This window comes from Hippoglossus hippoglossus, chromosome 11 (assembly GCF_009819705.1).
Source record: "Hippoglossus hippoglossus isolate fHipHip1 chromosome 11, fHipHip1.pri, whole genome shotgun sequence".
Taxonomy (NCBI): Eukaryota; Metazoa; Chordata; class Actinopteri; order Pleuronectiformes; family Pleuronectidae; genus Hippoglossus; species Hippoglossus hippoglossus.
Genome location: NC_047161.1, coordinates 8,566,575 through 8,593,422, shown reverse-complemented (window position 1 = coordinate 8,593,422; position 26,848 = coordinate 8,566,575). Strand labels below are relative to the sequence as shown.

Below are 26,848 nucleotides of genomic sequence, written 5' to 3'. Positions count from 1 at the left end.
ATTTCTGAAGAGAAAGAGTGTGTGTGTGTGTGTGATTTCCCTGAATTAACTTACATGCATATCAAATGAGGAATGTCACGTGTGGTGCTGCAGTAAAATGTCCTAACTAAGGCATGACCAGCCCCTGACATCCCCAGGACTGACCGTTTAGGAGTGTGTGTGTGTGTCAGATTGGGGACAAAAAGCAAGTCCACAAAATCAAACAATCAATCACCTCAAATTTGGATAGGGTTAGATTAAGTTAAGGTTAAGGGTAAGGTTGAATTTATGTTAAGTTTAGGTTAGGGGTGAGGTTGGGGTTGGTTTAAGGGTCCGAAAGTCGAGACTGTACTGTATTTTGTGGATGTAGTTGAGCTATTAGCATTTGGTATCCAGGGAGAAAAGGGTAAAGATTAACCTTAGGTCAGGGTTATGTTTAGATTAAGTTTAGCTGAAGGGTAAGGTTGGTGTTGGGCAAGTCTCCTGGACATGAATATGTCAATGTAAAGTCATGGAGACACAACTCTGTGGGTGTGTGTGTGTGTGTGTGTGGTTGTGTGTGTATATGTATGTATGCCTGTGTGTGTGTGTGTGTCTGTACGTGTGTGATTGTGTATATCTGTATGTGTGTGTGATTGTGTATATATGTGGGTGTGTTTGTGTGTATATATATATATATATATGTGTGTGTGTGGTTTGTGGTAGTATATGTGAATGTGTGTGTGTGGTTGTGTGTGATTGTGTGTTTGTGTGTGTGAGTCTTTGATGTCTTTGATAACACGTTTTACAAGATTTCATCATCATGCGCACAGTTCGGAGGGTAACGCCCCTTGGCGTGACGTTTTTGCCACCGTCCTCGACGACAGTTGGCCCGCTCTCGTGACGTCACGCGTGGTATATATACCACCACTTCCTCGTTGCGTACTTTCCCTCTACCCCGGCTGTTAGCGCTGTGTGAGTGCGCGTGTGCTCCTGAGCCCGCTCGGCACACGTTCTATAAAAAATAAAAATACAAAAAAAAACTCAAAACCTTTAAAAAAGCCAAAAAATCCTTTTATTTTTTCCCCCCTTTTTTGTAACAAGTCGGTGAAGCCGGAGCAGACACCCGCGGACAGGACGGTAACGTAGAGAAGAAGGAAGCGGCTGCGGTTAAACTCGAGTGTTTCAGTCGACGTGTTCAGGCCAAGTAACGTGATTCTTGCTTTTATCGTCAGTGTGTCAGGTTGAGCCGACATTTTAACACATTGCTTTTACTTTCCACTCGAGAGACACCGCGACTCACAAGCTAGCGGCTGCTAACGTGTACCATCCCCGAACCTACGCCACGCTAGCCACCGTTAGCTTCGTTCCGTAGCCGAAACTTTTTTCTTTTAATTTTCCCGGCTACGGTAAAACTAGCATCGTCCGAGTGTTTAGCTAGTCTCCCCCTAACCCCCCCCACCAACGAGCCATGAATCCCAGTGCTCCCAGTTACCCCATGGCCTCGCTGTACGTCGGGGATCTGCATCAAGATGTGACCGAGGCCATGCTGTACGAGAAATTCAGCCCCGCCGGAGCCATCCTCTCGATCCGGGTCTGCAGGGACATGATCACCCGGCGCTCCCTCGGATACGCGTATGTGAACTTCCAGCAGCCAGCGGACGGTATGTATCACCTTTTTTAAAAGGCGTTTATGAGTAAAATGAATGGGTGCATTTGAAATGACAGTCGGTGACAAGTGAGAGCGAGCGAGCATGCTTGTGCTACACGTGACTGCGGCCGACATATTGTCAGAGGGGGTCTCCTCAGTTGAACCTCCCCAGCAGTGGCGTAGCAGACCCGGCGCCATGTCCTCCCCGGCACGGCCCACCCCAGTAATGTAGCAGAGCACTGCGGGCTGCCCACACTCGGTGGGGTCTTTTAATCGCTGATGTATCGGGACAACACCCAGACGACTGTTCGACCGGAAGTGCTGGCACTGTTAAATTCAGGCCGGGCAGGTTGCGTTGTAACGATTTGGGCATAGAGACAGTAACTTAGAAAATGGCCGATCAGAGTGGTTTTCCGAAAATGAACACCAGATAATGTCCAGGACACTTTCCTGGTCATCACTTGTCCTCATCCATTAGGACGTATAATGCATCTTTTACTTAATGTCGGATCAGAAATCCACTCTGTATAATGTCCATAAAATTAGCTCTGGGACATTTTAAGAGTTAATGTCAGCTTTGTAATAATATGTCCTTATCCATTAAGACATATGATGTATCGGTTACTTAAAAATATCAGTTTTGAGCCATTTTCAGACATTTACTCTGGATAGTGTGCTAAAAACTGGGTCTGGACATTTCCCGCAGATTGCCTTTCACATAGGTTTAGGCGGTGAATTCCACTATGTAAATCACACGTATTTGTTAACAACACGACAACCCTGAGGTCATACTTTATCGCCATTAACTCGCCAATCTCGTTGTCTTTTCAAGTTGACATATTCGTTGGCGTCTTCTACGTGTGGCACCACTTTGTCACGTTGAGATATTGTCATTCTTTTAGTTTTTCTACAGTTTGCTCGTTAGAAACATCAACATGGCCACTCGTTTGTGAATTTCCTAGAAATGTCCCTCTATTCTCATGTAGGCGCAATCTCACCTTTTCTGGACATCTAATAAGGGGGCTGGCTGGAAAAGTAACATGTCCAGAGCAGCTGACTTGGACATTTGGGATTTTACACACAACTCCTCTAAAAAATAATTAGGAAAGTTCAGTGAATGTCTGAAAGCAGATGTCAGTCCTGTGTACCGCAGAACACACGTATCAACCCTCCACATGACTTTGTCTGCATTCCAGTGATAAGAACATGGATCTGCATTGCCCTTTGGTTCTCTAGGGCGTATTTGTGTTTTCACTGAGATATATTCTGTTGAGGCCTTTGCACTAATAGCCTCTTAATATGCCCTGTATTAGATGGGTGCCATATACTGTAGATTGAGTGTGATAATACTATTATATTATTACACTGCAAACTTAGAAGTCCTACTGGTCTTAGCCAGAGTTACCAGTTTGAAATTCTACACCAGGACAAGTGGATGAATTCATTAACACCTACTGTCCAGCTGCCCTTGAGCAAGAGATTAAAAGAAAGTCGACACCTTTAGTACTTAGAAATGTAAATGTATGTAACAGCCGTGAAGCCAACGACCGTTTATCATCTTTTATTTGGGTGACCGGGGGAGAAACTCGAAGGTCCAGTTTTTTGACCTAATTCGGTTTCCCAGCAGCAACAACACCTTTAACATATGCGGCTGTATCCAGAAAATGTATGTGTCCTAAAAACCCTAACCCATGTCCCTGTGTTTCTCCCTGCAGCGGAGCGTGCCTTGGACACAATGAACTTCGATGTGATCAAGGGGCGGCCTGTGCGCATCATGTGGTCGCAGCGTGATCCATCGTTGAGAAAGAGTGGCGTTGGAAACATCTTCATCAAGAATCTCGACAAGTCCATTGACAACAAGGCTCTATATGACACCTTCTCTGCTTTTGGCAACATCCTGTCATGCAAGGTATAAAACCCATGGCCAGCTCAGCCTTGTTAACTAACCCTGAAACTGGGGGATGGTCAACTGTTCCCGCTCTGGTTTTGCATTGGGTGTTAGCATATTTTGCATGTGTGTACTATGTAAATGTCCTTGTTTTGTCTTGACTGTAGAGACATGGAAAACGGATGTTTTACAATCACACATCACCCAAGTGATACCAGTCATCAAGCTGGTACCATAAATCAGTTTTCAGACATTAACTCTGCAAAATGTTCAGAAAATTGGGTCTGGACTTTTTCTGGAGTTTGTCTTTCAGATTTGAAGAACGCTGAAGGAGGCGTTCAGGGTCACTTGTGTTTCTAACAGGAAAATGTCCAGAACATTCAGGCACGGGGTGGGTGCCTGGGTAGAGCATGTAGGAGGCAGGACATTACGTATATACTTACAGCTGCGAACAGCTCTTGAATCTTGTAGTTGACATCACCATTGGTTTGTTCCAAGTGTTACAAACCTTGACACGGCCACTCGCTTACCATGAATTTTCCAGATATTTTTCTACTGTATTCTCACATGGGCTCACAATAAAAAGTTCTGGAAAATTTCCAGAGCAACTGACTTGCACATTTGCAGTCTCACATATAGCCCCTCCGAGGAAGATGTCTGGCCTGAAAGTAGCTCCAGAGTCAGTTTTCACGCTGGTTAAAATCAATAATAGATTAGAGCTTTAGTGGTTCTGTACATGCAGACATGGCAGATGTGGGAATGCAAAAACCTGCGAGTTAAGTGCATAAAAGCTCTTGTGGAGTGGGGTCTACAGGGCATAGGAGGAATTTGTGCCCTTTCCTAAATAATGACTTTGTATGTAAATTAATATATAGTTTATGTATCTTTATATTGAGTCTCCCAGAATGACCCTGCAATCAGTCGTAATTTAATAAATCTGTCTGGAATATTTCGGATGTGGTTCAACAGAATGTTTAAGTTTAACATACTATTACTGCATGTGTGTGGAGTTTTAAAAACTGCATGTGTCTTCTCCCTCTAAGGTGGTTTGTGATGAGAATGGCTCTAAAGGCTACGGCTTTGTGCATTTTGAGACTCAGGAGGCCGCCGAACGAGCCATTGAGAAAATGAATGGCATGCTGCTCAATGACCGAAAAGTGTAAGTGAATGTCTTTAACCAGTTTTAAATTGTTTTGGTTTAGTTTGGTAACATCTGAATGAGGGTGAAGTATTCAACCTGGTCTGTTTGGTTTTCTAGTTTGGTTTTCTAATGTTTAAGTTTCTTTACAAATGTGACTGAATAACAAGATGTGTGGCAAATAAAGACTATTGTGTGCATTATTTACAATACGTCGAATAAGCTCGATGACATTAAACTAACTCATGGTCTACTCAACAATTGGATTTTCAGTTGTGATGACCAAAAAATGTTATTCCTCTTGTGCATTTTAATTTGGCTAAATGTCCATTTCAATGCAGATTCGTCGGTCGCTTCAAATCTCGCAAAGAACGCGAGGCTGAGCTTGGTGCCCGAGCCAAGGAGTTTACAAACGTCTACATAAAAAACTTTGGTGACGATATGGATGAGGAGAGCCTGAGGGAGCTCTTCAATAAATATGGTGAGTCATTTTTTTTAAATGAGTCTCCTCCTGAACAGGCATATACAGTGTTTTAGATCCTCTGAAGTAAAAGATTATGGGGATAAATAATGACGTTGGATCTCTCCGTTTTCTAGGAAATTCCATGAGTATCCGTGTCATGACTGATGACAGTGGAAAATCTCGAGGCTTCGGGTTCGTCAGCTTTGAGAGGCACGAGGACGCCCAGAAAGTAAGATGAACTAGCTTTTTTCTGACCACCAGGAAATGTTCCACCATTTCTGGCCACAAAGTTGATGTGGTTTTCTTGGTCGTTGTAGGCGGTGGATGAGATGAACGGCAGGGAGATGAACGGCAAACTGATCTACGTCGGCCGCGCCCAGAAGAAGGTCGAGCGGCAGACGGAGCTGAAGCGCAAGTTTGAGCAAATGAAACAAGATCGCATGACTCGCTACCAGGTACTGTTTCGTTTTCTAGCACAAATTGAAACCAAAGCATACAGCCTTGTTCAACACTACTGCCTTATACTGACAGTTTTGAATTCCTGAACTGATCAAATCACTTTCATATTCTTATACATTGTCTCGTCTGTCACATCGAAAAATTGCAGCTTTGTCAAATTCAGTGCTCCCTCTTCAGTAGATTGCACTGGCCAAAATAGCTGCAACAGTGACTGTAGTTCATGGGCCCCATATGTCTTCACCATAGACTCTGGGGATAAATATGTACTACAGACAAGAAAATGTATTACATTATAAAGTAATATTATTCCTGCTTCATATCTACCATTACCATAAGGAAGCAAAATGTTTGAACTCTTTTCTCGGTCTTTATTTTTAGGGTGTCAACTTGTACGTGAAGAACCTCGATGATGGACTAGATGATGAACGCCTGCGAAAGGAGTTCTCGCCATTTGGCACCATAACCAGTGCAAAGGTAAGATTTCAGCTCTTTTCTCATTTTATCCATAGACTGTAAATAAAGATGGACGACTTCACTTCCTTCCACTATCAAGAAATCAATCCCAAATATACTAGATACTAACGTGGCCGTCTTGCGTCAGTCACTCTGTGCAGTGGTGTTCATGGCATGGAGCCGCAGTATTGACGTCCCGTCGATACACAAGCTCAAACAATTTCGTGTTAGTCTATCATGACTTTTCACCCTGTTTTATAACTAAACCTACAGGAAAAGTGAACATTGGAACATGCATCAATGTGACAAGAATTACCTAAAATGACAAACACAAAAAAATATATTTGACTTTTTAGTTTGGCCCATCATAATATTTGACATGCAACCAATTTAATTGGATTCTCCACTCAGGTGATGATGGAAGGTGGGCGCAGCAAAGGCTTCGGCTTTGTCTGCTTCTCGTCTCCAGAGGAGGCCACCAAAGCTGTGACTGAAATGAACGGCCGCATCGTAGCCACCAAGCCGCTGTACGTGGCCCTGGCCCAGCGGAAAGAGGAGCGTCAAGCCCACCTGACCAACCAGTACATGCAGCGCATGGCCAGCGTGCGGGCAGTTCCAAACCCGGTCATCAATCCCTACCAGCAACCTCCGCCCTCTGGGTACTTCATGGCAGCCATACCTCAAACCCAGAACCGTGCCGCTTACTACCCAGCTGCTGGTCAGATGGCCCAGTTGCGACCAGGCCCACGCTGGACCACCCAAGGTGTCCGGCCACAGCGTAAGTATCCCTCTATCACTGTATATTTATAGTAATTTAACAAAAACTGTTTGTACTTGTACATGATGCCACTATGTTTTTGTGTTTTCATAGACTTCCAGAACATGCCAGGTGCCATGCGTCCCTCAGCACCACGGCCTCAGTCCTTCAGTACCATGCGACCTGCCTCCCAGGTGCCTCGCATGATGTCCACCCAGCGTGTCGGTCAGTCTCTTATCCTCAGTCAATAGCTTTTAAGCTGCACAGCAAATATGGTTCAACTGTATAGCTGCTTCTTGTATCTTTTATGTAAGCATGTTCCCTTGTTGGCTTTTCTCCCAGCAGCTCAGTCTATGGGGCCCAGACCAGCCTCTGCAGCAGCTGCAGCAGCCGCTCCGGTGCGTGGAGTCCCTCAGTACAAGTATGCCGCAGGAGTCCGCAATCCCCAGCAGCACATGACTGCTCAGCAACAAGTCGCCATGCAGCAGGTAGGAATGCACATTCCATAGTTCGGCCAGACTCACTCACCTATACTGCCCTCTAGTTGCAAAATTTTTTTTTAGTGTGGAGGTGCTTTAAATTCTGTGTGTCCCTCAGCCTGCAGTCCACGTTCAGGGACAGGAGCCTCTGACTGCCTCCATGCTGGCTGCTGCTCCACCACAGGAACAGAAGCAGATGCTGGGTAAGATTCAGCAGTAGCTCGAGCGTATACCGTGTTAGCATGATGTAGCATTTACTATGTGCTACTTCTATCCTCAGGTGCTGTATGTAACATGGTTTTAAATGGTATTCTTTCTATGACTTGGAAATGGTGGCACTGGATTATCCATCCAAGACTAGATTTTAGCATTTGGCCCTCATGTGTTTATTACATCCTGACTTGAGCTGTCTGTTTATCCCTCCTCTAGGTGAGCGTCTTTTCCCAATGATCTCGAACATGCATCCCAGCCTGGCCGGGAAGATCACTGGCATGCTGCTGGAAATCGACAACTCCGAGCTGCTCCACATGCTGGAGTCTCCAGAGTCTCTCCGCTCGAAGGTCAGTTCAATGATATTAGAGCTCCACTGATATCAGTCGCACGGTTTTTAGACTAATGTTGCCTGATTAAAGATATTTTTGTAACGGCGAATATGTTGATCGATGTGAAAACTTTTGTACAGAACGTAATGCAGAAACATGCTTTGTATACATAACAAATTGTGAAATAGATAAACTTATCACAAACAAGGTGAAATGACGTGATGTTTCTAACATTAGTTAATTTCATGTTTGTAGGTGGATGAGGCAGTGGCTGTGCTTCAGGCCCACCAGGCCAAGGAGACTGCCCAGAAGACTGTGACAAATTCAGCTGGTGTCCCAAGTGTCTGAACTCAAGGTACTTTACTTATATTACACTGCCACATACCTGTCAATACTAATAGTGGATTTAACTGACTACTGTGAATTTACTGTTCTCACTGTAAACGTATACAGTGTATTCACATCATATTTTTGTGTTTTTACAGGAATGGGGATCCTTGAGACTAACTTCACCGATGGGGGGAAAACAAAAATTCAAAAAAAAAGAATCCAACAGTGAAAAAGTTAAAAATACACAAAACAAAGTAAAAGAAGTCAAATAATATGTTAAAAAAACAGAAACAAGTCTCCAGCCAGGCTCATGAACACCAGGCGAGTTTCGCTGTGTTAAAAAGAGAAAATGCACAAAAAAAGAGGAAAAGTTAAAATTAAAAATGAGGATTGAGGGGTTTTAGAAGAGTTTTGATTGAAAGCATTCCTTTCTGCCATTTTATCCCTGTTGAATGTTTGTTGCTTGCTTCAATAAAACTTTACAAAATTATCAGTATGTGTCAGTTGTTGGCTGTGGGAGATGTTACTGATTAAATACTGAAGTATGAGCCTCTTCTGATGTTCACAACAGGTTTTAATGATAACATATATTTCTTTCCTCAAGTGTTAAATAGGATTTTGTGTATAAAAGGTCTACAAAATTAAAAAAGCCCAAAGTCTGGTGAAGGTTGCACAGACGACACAGAAGCTCCTGAAACACCTTGTCAGTAGTCTGGCCGATACTTGCACCATCATGATGATATACGATAATGCATGGCCAGTGGCTTTAATGCCTCGTTCCATTAACAATACCGGACACTCACAATTGCTTGCTGATGGGGTCTTTGCGGTCATGGCGTAGCCTTTGCTGATTCATTGGGCTGTTATCACATGACCCCTTTCCGGCATTAGCCTTGGTGACAAGTGTAGAACATGGATAATCCATTAGAAGCTGAAAAGGCTAGTGCAGTTAATTCTGCATTTTACAGTGATACAACCCGGTGAAACTTGTAGCAGACGAGCTATTATTCCAGCAATCTGCAACAAACAACCAAATGATTCCTGTTTCCACTGGCATGGGCTACAGTGTTCGTGAGTGTTTACTTGATGTGCATTTTCAGATGTGTTGGTGTGGATGGGATTTAATACTGATGCGGTGCCAAAATGCTTGTGCTGCCAGAAATAGTTAAAGTTTGATAAAAAGCCATTTTAGGTGTTATGTAGTGGTGTGGATGTAACTAGAGACTGAAAAGAGGAGCTACAGTATAATGACCATGATGCGTTTTGAATATTGGAGCATGTAAACCTTTCCAAGTAATATCCCAAATTTAAATTATGAACCTGAATACGAGCAAAATCTCTTAACGGTTCAGTGGTTAGAATTTAATAACATCTAGTGGTGAAGTTGCATGTTGCAGCTGAATAGCCCTCACCCCAAACATGACAGAGAACCTGTGGTATCCTTCAGTTGTCATAAAAACTCAGGTGTTTAGTTGGTCCAGTTTATACCACTGTAAAAAAACATGGCGGCCTCCCTCTAGAGGACCCGCTCCCAAGGTAAATATAAAGTATTTAAATATAAAGGGCCCATTCTACGGTTAAGAAACCTACAATTTAGATGATTAAACACGTTATGATTTTATGTTCATTGTCTTGGCCAAATCAAAATATTTCTAAACTGATACAACACTCTTCATTCACACAGGCAGATGAAAAAACCAATACAACTCAATACCATGATGTGTTCCAAGGTTTTTAATTGTGCTTCTGGACAAAGAAAATAAATATCAGTGTTACCGAGCACTGAAACACATTTTTAGCTGTGGCGCTGTCAGGCCAGCCTTGAATGCAAGCCGCTCCATGAGCTCAGTCCGTGGTGGAGAAGACGATGTTGTGGTGGCACGTTTGCATGTTTCTTTGGAAGGACGGCTTGTTTAGTTGCCGACGGGACGGGTCTGATCCATCAGCCTCTTGAGGAGGTCCTCCATCTGCTTCTGGAAGTTCTCCACCATGGGCTGTACGTTTTCAGCCAGGGGCTTCATGTGCTCCTCCAGCTTGGCGGCAGCGGTCCTCAGCTGGTCCTGGATCTGGGTGGCCAGTGGCTCCAGCTGGGTTTTCCTCTCCTCCATGAAGGTCCTGGGGAGTTAAAAAAGGAACAAAGAAGATGAACCATCATGTATACAAAACAGAAAAGCACATGTTTGACCTGTATGCGCTTCCTGAGGGCCGCTCAGCTTTTTTTACTGTGTGGAAATTAATTTTGATTTGGAAAAGTCTGAAATCTTGACTTAGTAATTTATGTAATAAAAAAAATTCAATTACCAGAAAATGTTATATATTTTATGTAATAAGCAACAAGATTTACTCTAAGTATCAAAAGAAGTGTTCATTCAGAATGGCCCTTGTCGGTGTCGTATCGATTTGTCTAATTAACATGTATTTATTGTAACTACAAATTTTCCAAATTATTTAATCTATAATGATTAATCATAAGTAAATTAATAATTGGTAAATGTAACTAATAAGTTATGTAATACTAAAGAAATATGATAGGAATAGTACTAGTATCTTGGGTTTGTGCTTGAGTAAGTGTACTCTGCACTGGTATTTAACAAAGGACAAGGTCCAGTGTGATAAGCAGGAAGAAGATGTGATCATCCTGACCGTGAGTCACAACTAAACCTTGACCTGGTGTGTGAGGGCGGTGGTACCGGGGCGTCGTTGTACTCACTGAGCCTGGCTGGTGAGGTCCTGGTTGCTAAGGAACGCGGTCACATCCGCTGTCATCTTGTTCTTCAGATTCTCAAAGTACTCACTGACCTGCTCCAGGTCGCTAGCATCTTGTGCAAAGCTTCCTGCGGGTTTCCGAAGACCGGGAAGAAGAAGGAGTCAGTAAAGGAGAGAGCTTCATAATAAACAGCACTTCCAAACAGTAACTGTGTGATGGTCGTACCTTGTGCCAGAGCAAGCAGGACGACGGCGGCGACGAGGATGAATTTCATGGCTGCTGAGTGGAGGAGATCTACAGAGACAAACACTGCTCAGTTATTATTCTGTGTGGTTGTTAATCTTCCCTTTTATTTCCCCTTGATCTCGTCACAAAGATCATTTACACGGTTTGTTTTTCAGATCTACGGAGGCCTCCTCCTCCTGTTGCTCAATCTGATGGCTCACTGATAAAAGATTCCAGGAATCCCTGTCGTGTTGTTCTATTTTGTTGTTGTCACATGGTTATAAGATAAATATATAGCTCCTGCGTGTTTGTCCACACCAAACACATTAACTTGTAATCTTTACCTGGCTTATCACAGACATGCTGCAGTTCAGTGGGAACCTTGAGTTGTAAAAAGAATTTATCACAGATAAGGTCAAGAAAAGAAAAAAACAATCCTCATGTTTATTTATTGCTTTGAGGAATGAGCAGCAAAACAAATATTGAACCTGGTGTGTGTGTGTTTTTATACATTTTGCATTTTCTTTTATTTATTATTAGATATTTTAATGTAGAAGAAAGAGTAGAAACTTCTGTTGTGGAAAATAAATGATTTCTTGTGTGTGCATATATATGTTGTATTGATGTATTTATATAATGTGTTAGCCCATATTTATTAAAGGCTTTTTGTACATAACTGAACATTATTGTTGTCTTTTCTATTACGGAATTCCTTGGTTGTTCTCTTCACAATTAAAACTATACAATTAACTTGTGTAAAAACAAATCAAACACTTCCATAGAGTTTGTGTTCCTTTACATTACAGTGGATATACATTTCATGCTTTAAATCCGTGATGAAGTTTTAATTCAGATTGAACAGGGTTAAAGGGAATTGGTCAGAATGACATGAATAACACGTAATCACTACTAGTTTCACAATAATGTTACTTTAAAAGGCGAATTAGTTAAGATTTAAAAAAAAGCCAGTACTGCATTTCAACAAGAATCATTCATGTAAACTACACAGTGCTGTTTTTAACAAATGGGCTGAAAAGTCTGTAACGGAATGATTCTTCTTTAGTGATTTTATATCCTTGACATCTGTGTGCTGCCTCCTAAAAACCTCTGTGAGACAAGACTAAACATTAAATAAAGATATTTACTATATTAATGTGATTTCAATTCGTTGGACATGATTACTTCATAACTCTGAAAGGACATTTTTCCTTTAAAATGTTTTCAAATTCCGCCCTGGCATTATTTGACATCAGCTTTCCCATTCAAAGTGACAAAGATGAATATGTTACTTTCAAAGAATCAAGTTTTTTGTAAGTACTGGAAAAGAATTGTGGGATTTTTGTTCCAGTGTCTCGTGTGGATTTTAAAATAGGAGCAGACTCACCTGTACCGCAGGAGAAGTTGGACCGGATGGTGCCTAGCTGTGGGACTCTCAGTCCTCTTATACTCCAGCTCAGTGATGCAGCTGTATCCTACTGTGAATACGATTGGACAAGATAAATAGCTGAGACACGATTGGACGTTTGTGCCAGTGAGGGAATCACAGCGCTGACCCTTGCTGCTCATGATGCCACCTGGGCAAACTGAGCCAAAGTCCAACAGTCCCTCTGCTGACTGTCCAACATCCGTCATGAGTGCTCATCTTATCACGTTGATTCAACGAAACACTTAATCATCAGCAGAAGCAGCGTCACTGTTACGACACTGAGGCCAGGTTGGTTGCTTACGTGAACAAATACAATAACAAATAAGAGAACTGACAGAATGTCTCGTGATTTGTTCGATTTCCATTATGTCCACATTGCCTTTAGACTTTTGGATTACAAGTACTTGAAAAAGTTGTAAACTTTACTTCATAATTCTATTTTCAATGGAACGCATATTGTAACTTGTTAAGAAAAGTGATCTTTAAATGAAGTTTATCATGAAGTTCTGTTTTCAGTCATTTACCATCTAAAGGAGGGACTAGTCATGTTTGTAATAATGATCGGGTTTTTCCACTTTCAAATTTTTACTGTATTTTTATCGCATTGATTAATTCTAATTCTTAGACAAAAAAAGTAAAATGTAGACTTTATATTGTGTGATTCTATGATCGCACCTCACCGACCATCATCAAGTATTAACAGTAGGACAAAGGAAAAACATTCTTACTTGTGTTATGACTTAGAATTTTATTTATATCATTAAGTGTCACTATGTCTCAGCCTTGACACATAAGTACATAAAGAATAGAGATTAAACGTTACAACACTTCAGCTGTCTTCAGGCCCAACAGTCCCCTTAGGAAACCACGTTTAAATCAACTAGATCCACAATTTTATTTGGATCCGCACCAAAATGTAATGGTTTCTCTCCTGACCCATATCACACCCTTCCACGAAGTTTCATTGAAATCGGATAAAATACAGTATAAATGTATTAAAAGTGGTATGAGTGAATTGTCATTAAGTTGCACTTTGGAGGGAGGGGTCATGAATGACAGTCAACATGTGGATGTAAACCTTCTACCTTTGCTTTACACCCAGCAGCGTGTTATTGGGACCAGTTTATCTTTATAGTCGTCATAAAGTAATTATTTCCCAACCTGACTTCACCCCAGTCACTTATAAGCAAATTCATACAGGAAGAAAAAAATTATTTTGATAAAAACATGAGGAGAAAACATAAAAAACATGAGCTGTTTGATCAAATGTGGATGATTCTTTATTAATCTAGAAGGAAATTGGATGTTTAACAGTCAGATGTAAATTAACACCAAATGTGGGGATGTTTTTGAACAAGAGAATATTTTCTCTGTCCAGAGCCTGTTCACCACGAGCCTGGACTCCATGAGAAGTTTACGTTGCAACAAATACTGAATGAAAACTTGAGAAGAGGTGAAACTAGGCCCTGATTCTTTTCCAAGATTTGACACCCAGTAAATAATAGAGAGTAAAAGTCATCCACATTTATAAGTTTTGGTTCAGGCATGAATGCAGAATGAAGACTCTTTACCAGTTATGTGTTTTTCCAAGTGTTAAAAACGAGTAAAGACAGTAAAAATACACACTAAAATACTCCAGTAAAAGTCTCAAAATCAACATTTTACCAAAGTAAAAGTTCAAATCAGCAACATTTTCACACACATTTGCTTATAGATTCAACCCATTATGTTAATACTGATACAACAAAGTCCAGTCCGGACATCAGAGCCATGACCCGTCCAAAGGTCACAAGAAAAATCTGACGCATCCTCAGATATATAATGGGGAAGGAGCGAAGGGAAAAATAAAGTTGTACTGCACAAATTCGACTTAATTTTCAAAATGAAAAATGAGGGAAAAAAGTTCCCCTTCTTACTTTCTCTTCTTATACCTGGTGCTAATACTCTAATAGTATAGACAAGTTAAGATAAAATAATATAAATGGACTTAGAAACATTAAAGACGTTTTCTCTCTCTCTCCCTCTCTCTCTCTCTCTCTCTCTCTCTCTCTCTCTCTCTCTCTCTCTCTCTCTCTCTCTCTCTCTCTCTCTCCCTCCCTCCATCCATCCATCCATCCATCCATCCATCAAAAATGTTATTTAAATATTGCACTTACGTAAATATACTTGTTTTCTTTGGTCTTCTGTTGTTTTTGTTTTGTTTACAATGGCTGCTGTTTACAATAGTGAGACTTTAACAATAAGAAGAAATGGAATACAGCCCCGCAGTACATTCATGTTTAGGTCAGATGATCCTCTGCGGCAACGATGAGCCTCGTGCACTTTAAAATAAAATGAAGCCTGGTTTATTGCTTAACTTGATTGTGAGTTCATGACTTTAACTCTGAAACAAACACACAGCAGCTCAGGCAAACTGAGCATTAGATTAGAGGAGATTAAATGACATTAGATTGGTCCGAACGTCATGTGAACGCAAAGCAGTGAAGCTGAGGTTAATCACTGATGTCATGAAATGAGAGGGCGTCCTCCAGTGAGCCTCATTATAGTTATGATATATGTCTGTTTCTTCTTCTTCTTCTTCTTCTTCTTTCTGTTGTCTGCTCACAAACACGTCAGATGGGCCTCGTCTTCGTCTGCTCGGAGGTTTTCAGTCTCACACTTTGCTGTAATTTGTTTTTTAGTGCAACCAGATGTGCAATGACTGAATGTTTATTATATTGCAGACTCAGCTTTGAAAAACAGGAAGAAAAAAAGAATACAGATTCAATCAAAAGCTCCTGAGTTCCTGCTCTGAACTTCTCTGGCTTCCTCCCAGGCCACAGCGAGGATGAAAAATTACACAAGGCCCAGAAAGTCGTAAAAACCTCTTAGGAAGCGTGAGAGGAGGTCCCATTTCCTCCTTCAACTATTTGTTTTGTACGAGGCTGGTGGTCCCACTGTCTCACAGTTAAACCCTCTAACTACTAACTAACTACTGACTCAGTTGCTGTCTGAGTGGGTTGAAGAAGTGACCTGAGTGTCTCACCCTCTCTTGACTAAACTGAGTTATTGTGGCTGCAGGTTTTAATCACATGCTTCAGGCTGCAGAGCTGGAGCCTGAGCCCACACTGTAGTTGTTCTCTGTTGGAGCCACAGGAGAGAACAGAGCAGGCTCAGATTTCTTGGCTTGATATTTCTCTGACTTTTCACTGGTGCCTTCATGCCCTGTGGAAAATGCAGGAAATATGACAACAACATGCATATAACTTCCTATCCGAGTTTGATTGCAACTGTTTGATAACGAATTTGCAGAAATTTGATGTTTACGTATATCTATTTGATATGTTATAGTTACAGCATGTTTTCCCATTTTGTTTATTATACTGTTGCAGTTTATTATAGACTCAAACAACAATAACAAGAAGTCAAACAAACAAGCATCCAGGGCAAATTTACATTTGGATGTTGGCCACCTCAAGCAATGATTTGGCACATCTGGCCTTCTTGTGGCCCGGACAAAATGTATGTGAACCTGAAGTGGCCCAGTTGTAAAGTAGCAAATTTTTGAAAAACATGCGGTGCTCTGGACAAGGTGTCATCTGGATGAGAACCTAAAGTGGCCCATGTGGCAACAGGGAATATGGTCTAAATAGCACCAAACAAAATTGGGCCACCTTTGGTTGACATGCGGTAATGCTGTGGCTTATTGTGACCCAGATCTGGCAAACAGTAGTGACCCCCCTAAGGGCCATCATACCATGTGGGTATGTGGGCACAACTGAATTAGTTGAAAACCTGAGTGAGGAATCAGAATGAACTTTATTTGCCATGTATGTGTACACATACTAGGACTTTGACTCCAGTGTTATTTGCTCTCAGTGTTCTTATAGTTAATAGACATTCAGCAAAAACAGACTCCAAAATAAACACAACTATTGTACAAATAGAGTGAATCTGTACAAGACAGTAGTGCAACGAGACAACAAGCTGAGCAAGGGGTGGACACAAACATTTGACTACTGTGCAGATATGATTGAATTGTGACCAGAGGACAGTGTCAAGATGCTGGAAGAAATGTGGATTAATAATGTACGGGTTGCTTATATACATTAAGTAGGTGAATCATACAACAGTAGTGAATTTGTATAATGTACGGTATATACGGTCCGCTTAGATTAATATCAGAAGTGTGTGTATGTAAACCTGAATTGAGCAACATAATAATAAACAATTGGGATTTGTAGTGGCTGACTAATGTTTCAGTGTCGTGGAATTGTTCCTGATACTTTATGAAAGGTATATTTAACAGTGTGTATACAATTAATGACATTAGGAGACATTAGTTTCAGATTAAAGATTTTAAAAAGACAGTCTGAACATGTAGAGGTTCTGGTGTGCAGCTGTTGTCAGTGAGTGTGGGGAATCCCAGGGGTCATTGAACGCCTCCTGTGTCTGGGGCAGCCTGGCAGTGAGGATGAGGAGCTGCGGTGAAATGTGTCGAAGACTCGGCTGTGTATGCTCCATGAGGCGGTGACTGTCTCCAGCCTGATCCCGCCCTGCTCCGCCGGCTCTCACACACCGTGTCCGAACCCGAACCCGTCCCGCAGATCGCCGCACATTCCCCGCACAGCCCGGACTCCGCAGACGCTACGTGTGGACAATGGAATCTCACCTTATCCCGGACAGTATCCGCCCTCAGCGGCTGCAGCCGGGTATCGGATTCGGTTCGGGACCCACCGGGACCCTCCGCTCCTCGTCGCTCCGGCCCGGGGTCACGGTCCCCATCGCGCCGCTGCTGCCGTCCCCGGCCTCCCTGGCCGCGTCCTGCGGGCCTCCCCCGCCTCCGCCTCCGCTGCAGTTCCACAGCCTGTACGGCGGCATCGGGGCCGGGCTGGGGCCGGGGGCTGCCGGCCACTGTAACCCGGGGAACCCGGCGGTGCTGAAGGAGGCGGTGGAGGCTGTGGTCCGCAGCTTCGCCAAACACACACAGGGCTACGGCAGAGGTAACGTCCCGCGGCGCTAACGTCCCGTTAACCGCGTCAATAAGCATGTTTTTATCGGATGTTTCAGGCTGAGTTGGGGAGGGGAGCTGGAGCAGAAAACCACTTTTAGCTGCGCCATTTGTTTGGGAATAGACCAGCAACGTAAAAACACACACACACACTACATTCCTGTGTTTAGTTCCACAGCGTCAAATATCACACGTATCCAGTTTTACCTTGTAGATAAAACATTTCCACTTAATATAACATCACCTTAATGTTTTTCTTCTGATATTTACACAGCCTCACTTCATTACAGGATTAACTACCACGGCTCCGGTTTACATCTGCGAACAATAAACTATTATACATATACATGAGCCACAATACAATACTGATCCTGCACCGTTAAATGGGATAAGTGTTATTATAGTAAGGTTAAATAACAAAAGAAAGTTGTAAAATCAGGTTTTCAGCTCTTTTAATTGAGAAAAATTAAGTTTATTCATCTTTCAATATGTAGCCAGAATATTTAAATCCAAACCATTCATCACAGTGTAAGTAAAACCAGATGGATGAGAGCCTCCTACTCAGAACAGCTTGAGTTTTGAATTTTCGGAAAACATAAAAACTTTTTTAGGAACGAATAGGCGTGGGAATCACAGGGTACCTCGTGGTACACGATACAGGGCCCACGATAATATCACGATACAGCGATTCTGCAATAATTGATGTATTGCAAGACAATCATGCAACGATACATCATGATGTCTGTCAAACTGAAGAAGAAAATACAAAAAGTGCAGGATTTGTGTATTTATTCATTACACTTTGGTGTCAGTTTCGCAGAGTTTGACTCAAACTGAGATGAAACATAACCTTAAACTTGCAAAAGTTCAAACTATATTTATATATATATTACAAAATATAGATATTTGCTGTCAGCATATCGATAATTGTGTCTCATGGGTAGTTGTGTATCATTCATGTCATGAGAACAATCACAAAAACAAAACCATAAAAAAAAACAGTGCACAAACAAAACTATAGAAAAAAACAAGCACAATTAACAAACAACTTCACAACAAACATATTTCATTGCATCATATATCAATATTATATGGAAACATGTTTAAGGCCCCACTAGATAATAATACTAATAATGATAAGGGGAAATGTTGATCACCTAATGATCCTTGTTCACTTATCTGTATTTAACATGTTGTTTTTCACTGTAACACATTGGCAGGAGGCTTAACACCAACTATTAGACCAAATGCAATAATGTTGGCAGTCACAGCTAATACAAGTGTTCCTGTCTCGCGCTAATAGGATTTATTCCCAAAAGATTGTCCCTCCCGTCTTTCCCTCCATTTAGGCTACTTAACACCACGTCAACATTGGCAGCACCTTAAAGACGCCACACTGGCTTTATTTGTGCCTTAATGCTCCAATTTCTCTTGTTACTCTTGGGAGGAAAATGTTGATGTTAGGTAAATTGTTGCAAACATTACAAAATAAACAAACACATCTGTCATATTTTGGGATTTCGGGAACCAAAAGTGCAGCCACATGGGGTTTATCTACACTTTTTATTTCATACAGTCATCAGTGTGCCGGGACCAGGGATTTAACAGGCATTCATTTTCAGTCAAAACACAATTAAGATGGATGAATAATTATTTAAGGTGTAATTCAGAAAAGCCCATTTCAGATTTTTGCCCCTAGCTGTGAATGTGGGAATGGTAACTGCTGCTCTGTGGGTGTGAGCCTGGAGCAGAACCATTGTCACTTTGTAATATATCATCCTCCACTATCTCCTGGTGTTTCCTGAGTCTTTGTCCTTTTAGATTTAAGGAAATGATCAAAACCTGATATAAAAAACAGACTGAAATGCAGTCTTGCAAGTCTTAATACAGCCATGAACCATTTAGATGCTCAAAAGGATCAGGACTTTGCTCATTGGGTTCAGCCTCTGTTTGGAGGAAACTAATGTGCATGTACAACATATGCAATAGCTCATCTGTTGTGAAGGTAACTTACTTCATATTTGGCTGAAAACAAGAGAAACAGTTTATAGTGAGCATTTCACTTTCACACGGTTAAAGCAATAACAGCTTTGGATTGCACATTAGTGATTTAACGTGCGAAGTCCGGATATGTTTTCTATTTCTATGTTCGTCAAGGCTGCAGCTTTGAAAACAACTGATACTGATCAGGCTCCAGATTCTGTGTGTGTGTGTGTGTGTGTGTGTGTGTGTGTGTGTGTGTGTGTGTGTGTGTGTGTGTGTGTGTGTGTGTGTGTGTGTGTGTGTGTGTGTGTGTGTGTGTGTGTGTGTGTGTGTGTGTGTGTGTGTGTGTGTGTGTGGGGGAGACTCAGTTTGTCTGTGTCCGTATCAAACAGCGAGAGCTCGGTAGCAAAGAGCCGAGAGGTGACAGAAGTGATAGAGACCTGGATAATGTTGGCTGCGCTCACATCTCCCCGCAGAAGCGAGCCCAAATCGTTATTTACGGCTCAGTTTCTTTGTTGCCGTTTCCTCTTGGAGGAACACATGAATGCAACTTTTGCTTATGAAAGTTCCGCGGATGAGGGTGTGTTTCTTTAAGCGAGCAGCTCTTCTGAGCTGATGCAGAATTTCCTTTAGGCAAGCACATAAATATTTTCAGGAAAATCCCCTGGCATCCTTGAAATGACCTTCCCCCCAGCCCATCCATCTTAGAGAGGATGTTACAGAGCATGGCCAGAGACTGACGGCACTTAAGCTCAGCACAAATAGCATTTAGATTTCCAGCTAAAACATTTTACTTCTAAATAGGGCTAATAATAAAAGTCAGATTTGTTATATCTCAGTGTGACGGTTTATTTATATCTGTTCCCTGCAGTAAACGTGGTGGAGGCTTTACAGGAGTTCTGGCAGATGAAGCTGACCAGAGGGGCCGATCTGCGCAACGGAGCTTTAGTTGTTTATGAAATGGTCCCGTCCAACAGCCCGCCATATGTCTGCTATGTTAGCCTTCCAGGAGGCAGCTGCTTCGGAAGTTTCCAGGTACAGTAACTGCACTGTTTCTTTACTGTGTGATGGAGAAACATGGTCATTCCAGGTTCATGTCACAAGGTTACAGAATCCAAACATGCTTGCAAACATAACATTCTAAACATGGATCCAAACTCAAGACGAGGAAACATTAAGATACGTCCACATTGAAACTAACTATAACTATACATAGACTGTATATAAAGATGGATGACGTATCTCCACAACCTCCCGGCTATAAATGCTGCCATCTTGTGTCTATGATGTCATTTGGAGCCAGAGTCTAAGCAGTAGCTATTGAGGGATGGAGCCTCGGTATCAAGGTTCCACCCATACACATGCCTGACCAATCACGGGTCAGTCTCAGCGGTCAATCATGATATTTCATTCCATTTTTATAGCATCAAAAATTTAATTGAAACCAAACTTTTTATGAAAACTGTGCATTTATACATACATCAATGTGATAAGAACTACATAAAAGGACAGAAACCAACTTTGAGAAAAAATTTACTTGTGTTTTGAATTTTTTTGTTTGATCCATATCCCATCCACCAACATGGAGGAGATTGGGTTTATGACCTATACTGCAGCCAGCCAACAGGGGGCAATCAAGACCCCTTATCTTCACATTTCGGGAACCGACATCTTTATAAACAGTCAATCTATGATATAAACACTGTTGTTCTCCAGCCTTCTTCACTGTGCAGTACATCTGTATTTCTGCTTGTATCTGACCGCTGATGCTCGTTTTCTCCACTGTTTGACAGTTCTGTCCCACCAAGGCCGAGGCCAGACGCAGCGCTGCCAAGATCGCCCTCATGAACTCTGTTTTCAATGAACATCCGTCCCGTCGCATCACAGACGACTTCATCGAGAAGAGCGTGAGCGAGGCTCTGGCCTCCTTCAATGTAAGTTACGGTAACAAGCTGAAAGTTGTTGTTTAGGTATCAAGCTTTTGGTAAGTGGGAAAGTCACATACAGTTTCCTGGACTTCCATACTGGTACCATAGAGGGGCTCCATGTGAGAATGCAAATGTCTGAGCCAGTTGCTTTGAGTGCCTGACCACGACGATCTCCTTCGGCCTTCTTCATATCTAGTTCATGTCTGAAAAAGTCTTATGTGACTTGGACGAGCTCCCATTAAGACTCGCTTGTGTCAAGATGGCTCTGATTAAGTTGTATGAAAAACAGATGCAACGGATCTCTGGAGGAAGAAAACGGATTTACGGAAAATACAATTTTTGAAAGCAAAATATTGAGGATGTCACAGAGACGTTAACAAGATACTTTGAACAAAGTTGCTCGCTGCAAACATGGAGTTGATCTTTACGTCTCAGACAACGTGTGGATCTCATTTTCTTGCTCACAAAACATTTGCCAAACTTTTAAAATTTGAATCTGCATTTCTCACCAACATCCGTAGATCAGAAGAAGAAACGACTGGGAGGACTACAGGGTAAATTAACAATATCAATGTGCATCTGAACTTGTGGTTATCCTCCTCATTGTGTGACGCTGACATCAAAGTCCAAGTATATATGTGAGCCATGAAACCCTATATGAGTCAAGCATCACACCATATGCTCATTAACTGCTTGCTGTGCTTCACAGGGAAACAGAGAGGAGGCCGACAATCCCAACACAGGAATTGGAGCGTTTCGCTTCATGCTCGAGTCCAACAAAGGAAAATCCATGCTGGAGTTTCAGGTGCATATAAATCAGGAATGTCTGAGTCGTGTTAGGTCACATTTTATGCTCCTCAGACACAGCTACGCAGCTCGTGGGCGTCTGGTGTGCACATACATGTAGTGGTAGCCCACACGTGACCTTAGCTAGAACACGTTGACCTCGTTTCTAACTGGAAAGGAGCAGTCTGAAGGCATGGTTTGAATAACTGAATTACTACATGTTGTGTGCTGTGAAGAGAGTTGGGTCTCACGCTGGCTCTGCTGTGTTTGTGTCTCCAGGAGCTGATGACTGTGTTTCAGCTACTGCACTGGAATGGAAGCCTCAAAGCCATGAGAGAGCGACAGTGTTCCCGACAGGTACTGAATGTGATCCTCGCCCACTTCCCAGATGGGTTCATTATCCAAGTACAGTGGTGGTTTTCAGTGAAGTAATTACACGACAGGTCTGTACTGTTCCACATAGATCATCTCAGCATGTGAGCAGTGGCAGGCTGGAAAATAAGTAAACCAGAGAGGAAGTTCTTTGTTAATTCTAACCTTCCTGAACTAGAATTAAACTCACCAGAGCCCATACCGCTGCCAAGGCCCAACCTCTCCTTAAAGTCAATCAGGCTGCACCAAATTACACACACTCATAGATATCAGTCCTCTAAATATGCCTTATTGTTTCATTACTTTACATTCACTGTACATTTACTTGCTCCTTGCAAGGACCCGTTCACCGAGTTGGGAATTCGTCCCAATTTCTGATTGTGTGTAACAACATTTCTGCCGACCTTTCGAGTTGTTGTACTTGAGGTGGTGTTTACGGGAATTTTCTCTGTCGGGAACTCTTATTCCGACACTATGTGAATGCACTGTTATTCCCTGGCAAATTAAATTCCACTATAACTAGTTTAATTCCAACTTTAAAATATATCTTTTATTTACCTGAGAGTTTAACTTCTAGGTTGGTTATCTGACATGTGAAGCATCAGAGACAATACTTCAACTAAGAGACATTATTCTTTACCTCTAAAGTAAATAATATAAATCACAATGCTTATTTCCACTGGCAGATGAACTTGACTCTTTCAAGACCCTTTGTTGAATATTTCATCAAGGAAAAAGCCTTCACACCCTCAAACTTTGACTCTTTGATATGACTGAACTTTGCAGGAGGTGCTGGCTCACTATTCCCACCGGGCTCTGGATGACGACATGCGCACCCAGATGGCGGCCGACTGGGTGAACCGAGAGCAGAGCGTGGCGAGCACCATTGCGCAGGAGCTGGCCTCCACAGATCGGGAACTGGAGGACGCCAGACTGGCGGGCAGAGAACTGCGTTTTTACAAAGAGAAGAAAGACATCCTGATGTTAGCCGTGGGTCAGCTCAACGCGGCCAACACCGCCACCCTGCCGTCACGCTAAACCCGGCCCATGGAATCATGCCTTCACACTCCGCAGGATTCCTGGTAACAGTATTGAACATTTCATAGAGATAAAGATGAGTCGTCTGATTTCTTAAATCCCTTTGTATCATATGTTTCTTCACGAGGACCAGGTAATCAGCACTTGATTTTACAGTATGCACATCCCACCATCAAACAAACACCTGCCACTATAGCTGTTACCTCTTTGTGCCTAGTGATTACAGGAAAACGACTTTTCTATAAACTACCTGTAAACTTGGCGAACCAGCTTACGGGGTAATACATGTTTTTATTCTTTATTCCAGACTGTAACAAACAAAACCTGCCTTTCATCTGTGAATGTACAGGTCATGAGGTAAAATGACCAACAAACCAAACACGTAGGAGGTGAAGATCATTTGTAAATCAGATCAAAGAGTTTCTTTAATGTTATTGGGTGCGTTCACTTACACTACTCAGAGTCACAGTGGTAAAAAAGCAGCAAAAGAGAATACAAACCAGAATCTTAAAGCCCTGAGGGCAAGTAACTTGTGACCACTAAGAAAAAGATCATTCTAAAACAGCAATTTAAGGGATAAAAAAAATCCCTTTCTAATGTAAGCACATGAGATTTTCTTTAAGTGTAAGATCGCAACAGTTACATTATTGAAAAAATACTTCAGCAGCTCAGGTTTTTAAAACATCCAATAGCGAACCATCGCTTTGTTTGAACTATTCTAGCGTTCATTGACACCAGCTGAATGTTTATTCTCAGTGCGCTCTCAACTACTGCAGCTATCCAGGCGATAGAATTGCTCCATGACAGAGTTTGTGTTTGTCATCAGAAGAGCTGGTGAGAGTCTCATCGACGTCAGCAAACAGCCACACACAAAAACGAGTCAAAGGATCCTTTTTAACAAGAGGATTTACAATGTGTGAGTCACGTGTGAGTCATTGTCGTCAATACTAAACAGCACCAGTGCTTGTGGTTGATGGTTTTCATGATATTGGAAGCAGAGTTCGGTTCTTAGCTGTGCTGGTGAACGTCCACGAGCTGAAATGTAACTCGCACTTAATCACCTTTTTACATAGAAGGACCTGATCTCTTTTTTATACTGTAAATGTGATATCCTTTTATTTCCCTGTATGACATATCTAAAAATGTATTTTTTATTACATTATAAGAATGAAGGCATTTCAAAGAGTCCCTTTTTAAAGACCCCGTGGAAGGGGAATGAGAGTTTAATTGATAATGTTCGGCTCTGGTTTGAAAGAAAAATGTGGGCAGTGAGTTATGCGAGTTAAACAGCGGGAGGGCTCGTGCTTCTGCTCAATGCTGGATTGTCAACAGCAGAAACTGATTACATGAAATTCAGGCAGCCTGCAAATTAAAAACAAAGGGGGCAGGAATGTTTGTACGATTAAAGCCAGATCTGTTTTAATATTCTATTGCCGTATTTCTCTCTGGGACCATTGTGCCTTTAAGTAAATTGGTAGCCTGTTGCGGTTAGACTCATTAAACTCCATTTAACTGGGTCTTTAAAAGTTAAAGCTACTCTACTTTACGTCTTTTGTCTTACATGTAAAGGTGATGTTACATTACATGTTGTAGTGTGCAGATTACACGCTATATTACTGTTACAATACCTTAATATGTTCTTATGAAGGATTTTTTAAATCTCACTACGTTTGTTATACATTTATAACCATTATATATTGTTGGTTTGGTACTGGGCTCGCAAAATATGGAGTCAGCTCCACCAAGAGAAAAAAGTTTTGTCCTCTTGCAACACACGTCAGTAAATACTGAAATGTTTAAAGAGACAGTTGAACTCTATTCTGCAGCTTGAATCCAGCCTCGTTCATCTCACATTCGATCCAAGAATCTCAGCAAAAGATTGATTTTCAGTGATTGTATCGTCCCGTGAAGCGATTTCAAGTCCGACTTCATGCTTTAGTGCTGGTGCACTCGCATCGAACGTTTTCAAATGAGCTGGTTACAGGAATGAGGCTGGAGATCTTGAATTATGTGTTTTTGCATTTTTCCTCTAATTAAGATGCTTATTATTATTGTGTGTTTTGATTTCTGACAACAAGCCATTAATCTCAGAGCTCCATTCTTCTTACAAATGCCTTTGACCTTTCTTTGTGATCATTATCAATGAAGACCTTTCAAAAAACAGTATATTTTTTGCTATCCACCTTTATAAAAAACAAACAAACGTGGGCTTTTCATCTTTTGGCTTTAATGCATGATGTTGTTGATTAATTTCTGTTTTTCTATGTTTCATATTCGATACAGTATTGTTTTTGAAGTGTTCCTGAAGACCCTTATTGTATGTATTTTCTATGAACATTTTGTATTTCATGTTTATAATTTTAGTAGATTTATATGATGTAATAAATTGGCTGATACAAATCTTTACTGGTTTGTCGTGTCACTTGTTATGCTGCTTACTACAAAGATTAGAATCATTTATAACCAGGATTAAGTAATGAGATTGCATTTGGTTTAATGGGATAAAGTGTATTTCGTACTAGTTATAAAAAGCTTTTCCAGACATTTTAGAAGAAGTTCTGGGAATTACATATTATTGTTATGACCACACATTAATTCAAAATCTATTTTAAAGAATATAATTGTCTAAAGACTGCAATAAAATAGTCTACCTTTTCCATTGATGGGTAGATAAGGCAGAGTCCAAATTACAAAAAGATTATGTCTTGATTTAATCCGTATTTAATCTCTCTTCTTCAGTGTTACCAAAAGTTACTCACAGCAAACTAAATGGACCCTAGCCTAATAATTATATCACAATCAATCTCTTGCAGTACAGTGTACTGTTGCTCTACTCACTCCACACCACTGTACAAATATTCTAAGCACTCAAGATTCAAATTCTTATCCATGACAACAACCACAAGCAGCCTGAGTCACATAGGAGAATGATCACCAGCCACACAAAGAACAAAAAGTCCTGCAGCAGATGGTGGAGCCCCCCACAGTCTGATCTCAACTTCATGGAATCAGTGTGGGATTACATGAGACTTCCTACATCACACAAGAACTTTGGCAAGACGCTTGAGACCACGTACTGTAACGTGTACCCAAAGAAACAATGTGTGCAGTGTTTGCTTCACCATGAATGATGTGATGAACCGTTCATTAGTTTTTGAAACCATCCTCACTTTACTTTAACAGGCAAACTCCTTATTCTCTTATATTTCAGTTAAAGGCCCATTTTTATAAGTGAGCATTCTCAAGGCTTGAGGAATTCAACTTTCATTTTAATC

At 41.5% G+C, this 26,848-nt stretch overlaps 3 protein-coding genes, 1 long non-coding RNA gene and 1 other non-coding gene across 6 annotated transcripts; 4 read left to right on the top strand and 1 right to left on the bottom strand.

Annotated features, from left to right (window-relative positions):
* The first annotated feature begins 906 nt into the window (after positions 1–906).
* LOC117770323 (polyadenylate-binding protein 1) lies at positions 907–8,608 on the top strand. The gene is made up of 14 exons (XM_034599635.1): positions 907–1,622; positions 3,325–3,518; positions 4,541–4,656; positions 4,977–5,116; positions 5,233–5,327; positions 5,416–5,553; positions 5,936–6,031; positions 6,422–6,788; positions 6,882–6,992; positions 7,113–7,255; positions 7,365–7,449; positions 7,676–7,806; positions 8,044–8,143; positions 8,274–8,608. Exons 1-13 carry the CDS (start codon positions 1,430–1,432, stop codon positions 8,134–8,136), a joined length of 1,902 nt encoding a protein of 633 aa, XP_034455526.1. The 5' UTR covers positions 907–1,429; the 3' UTR covers positions 8,137–8,143; positions 8,274–8,608.
* On the top strand, positions 5,701–5,835 carry LOC117771177. The gene has a single exon (XR_004615530.1). It is a non-coding gene; the product is annotated as a small nucleolar RNA SNORA5 (small nucleolar RNA).
* A 1,229-nt stretch (positions 8,609–9,837) lies between the features above and the next one.
* Positions 9,838–12,516, bottom strand: LOC117770326 (type-4 ice-structuring protein-like). Its single transcript, XM_034599639.1, has 4 exons — positions 12,435–12,516; positions 11,051–11,119; positions 10,829–10,952; positions 9,838–10,233 (listed from the first exon to the last, which is right to left on the bottom strand). Exons 2-4 carry the CDS (start codon positions 11,097–11,099, stop codon positions 10,032–10,034), a joined length of 375 nt encoding a protein of 124 aa, XP_034455530.1. The 5' UTR covers positions 11,100–11,119; positions 12,435–12,516; the 3' UTR covers positions 9,838–10,031.
* On the top strand, positions 12,120–26,734 carry LOC117770328. The gene is made up of 3 exons (XR_004615373.1): positions 12,120–12,353; positions 16,630–16,644; positions 26,725–26,734. It is a non-coding gene; the product is annotated as an uncharacterized LOC117770328 (long non-coding RNA).
* Positions 16,420–25,979, top strand: lix1l (limb and CNS expressed 1 like). 2 transcript variants are annotated; one of them, XM_034599636.1, is made up of 8 exons: positions 16,420–16,544; positions 16,856–17,458; positions 20,321–20,484; positions 21,243–21,383; positions 21,899–21,931; positions 22,087–22,182; positions 22,443–22,520; positions 23,322–25,979. In XM_034599636.1, exons 2-8 carry the CDS (start codon positions 17,116–17,118, stop codon positions 23,571–23,573), a joined length of 1,107 nt encoding a protein of 368 aa, XP_034455527.1. In that variant the 5' UTR covers positions 16,420–16,544; positions 16,856–17,115; the 3' UTR covers positions 23,574–25,979. The 2 variants fall into 2 exon arrangements, with proteins under 2 accessions (XP_034455527.1, XP_034455528.1); XM_034599637.1 differs by lacking the exon at positions 21,899–21,931 and having other exon boundaries at positions 16,427–16,544.
* Positions 26,735–26,848: the final 114 nt, after the last annotated feature.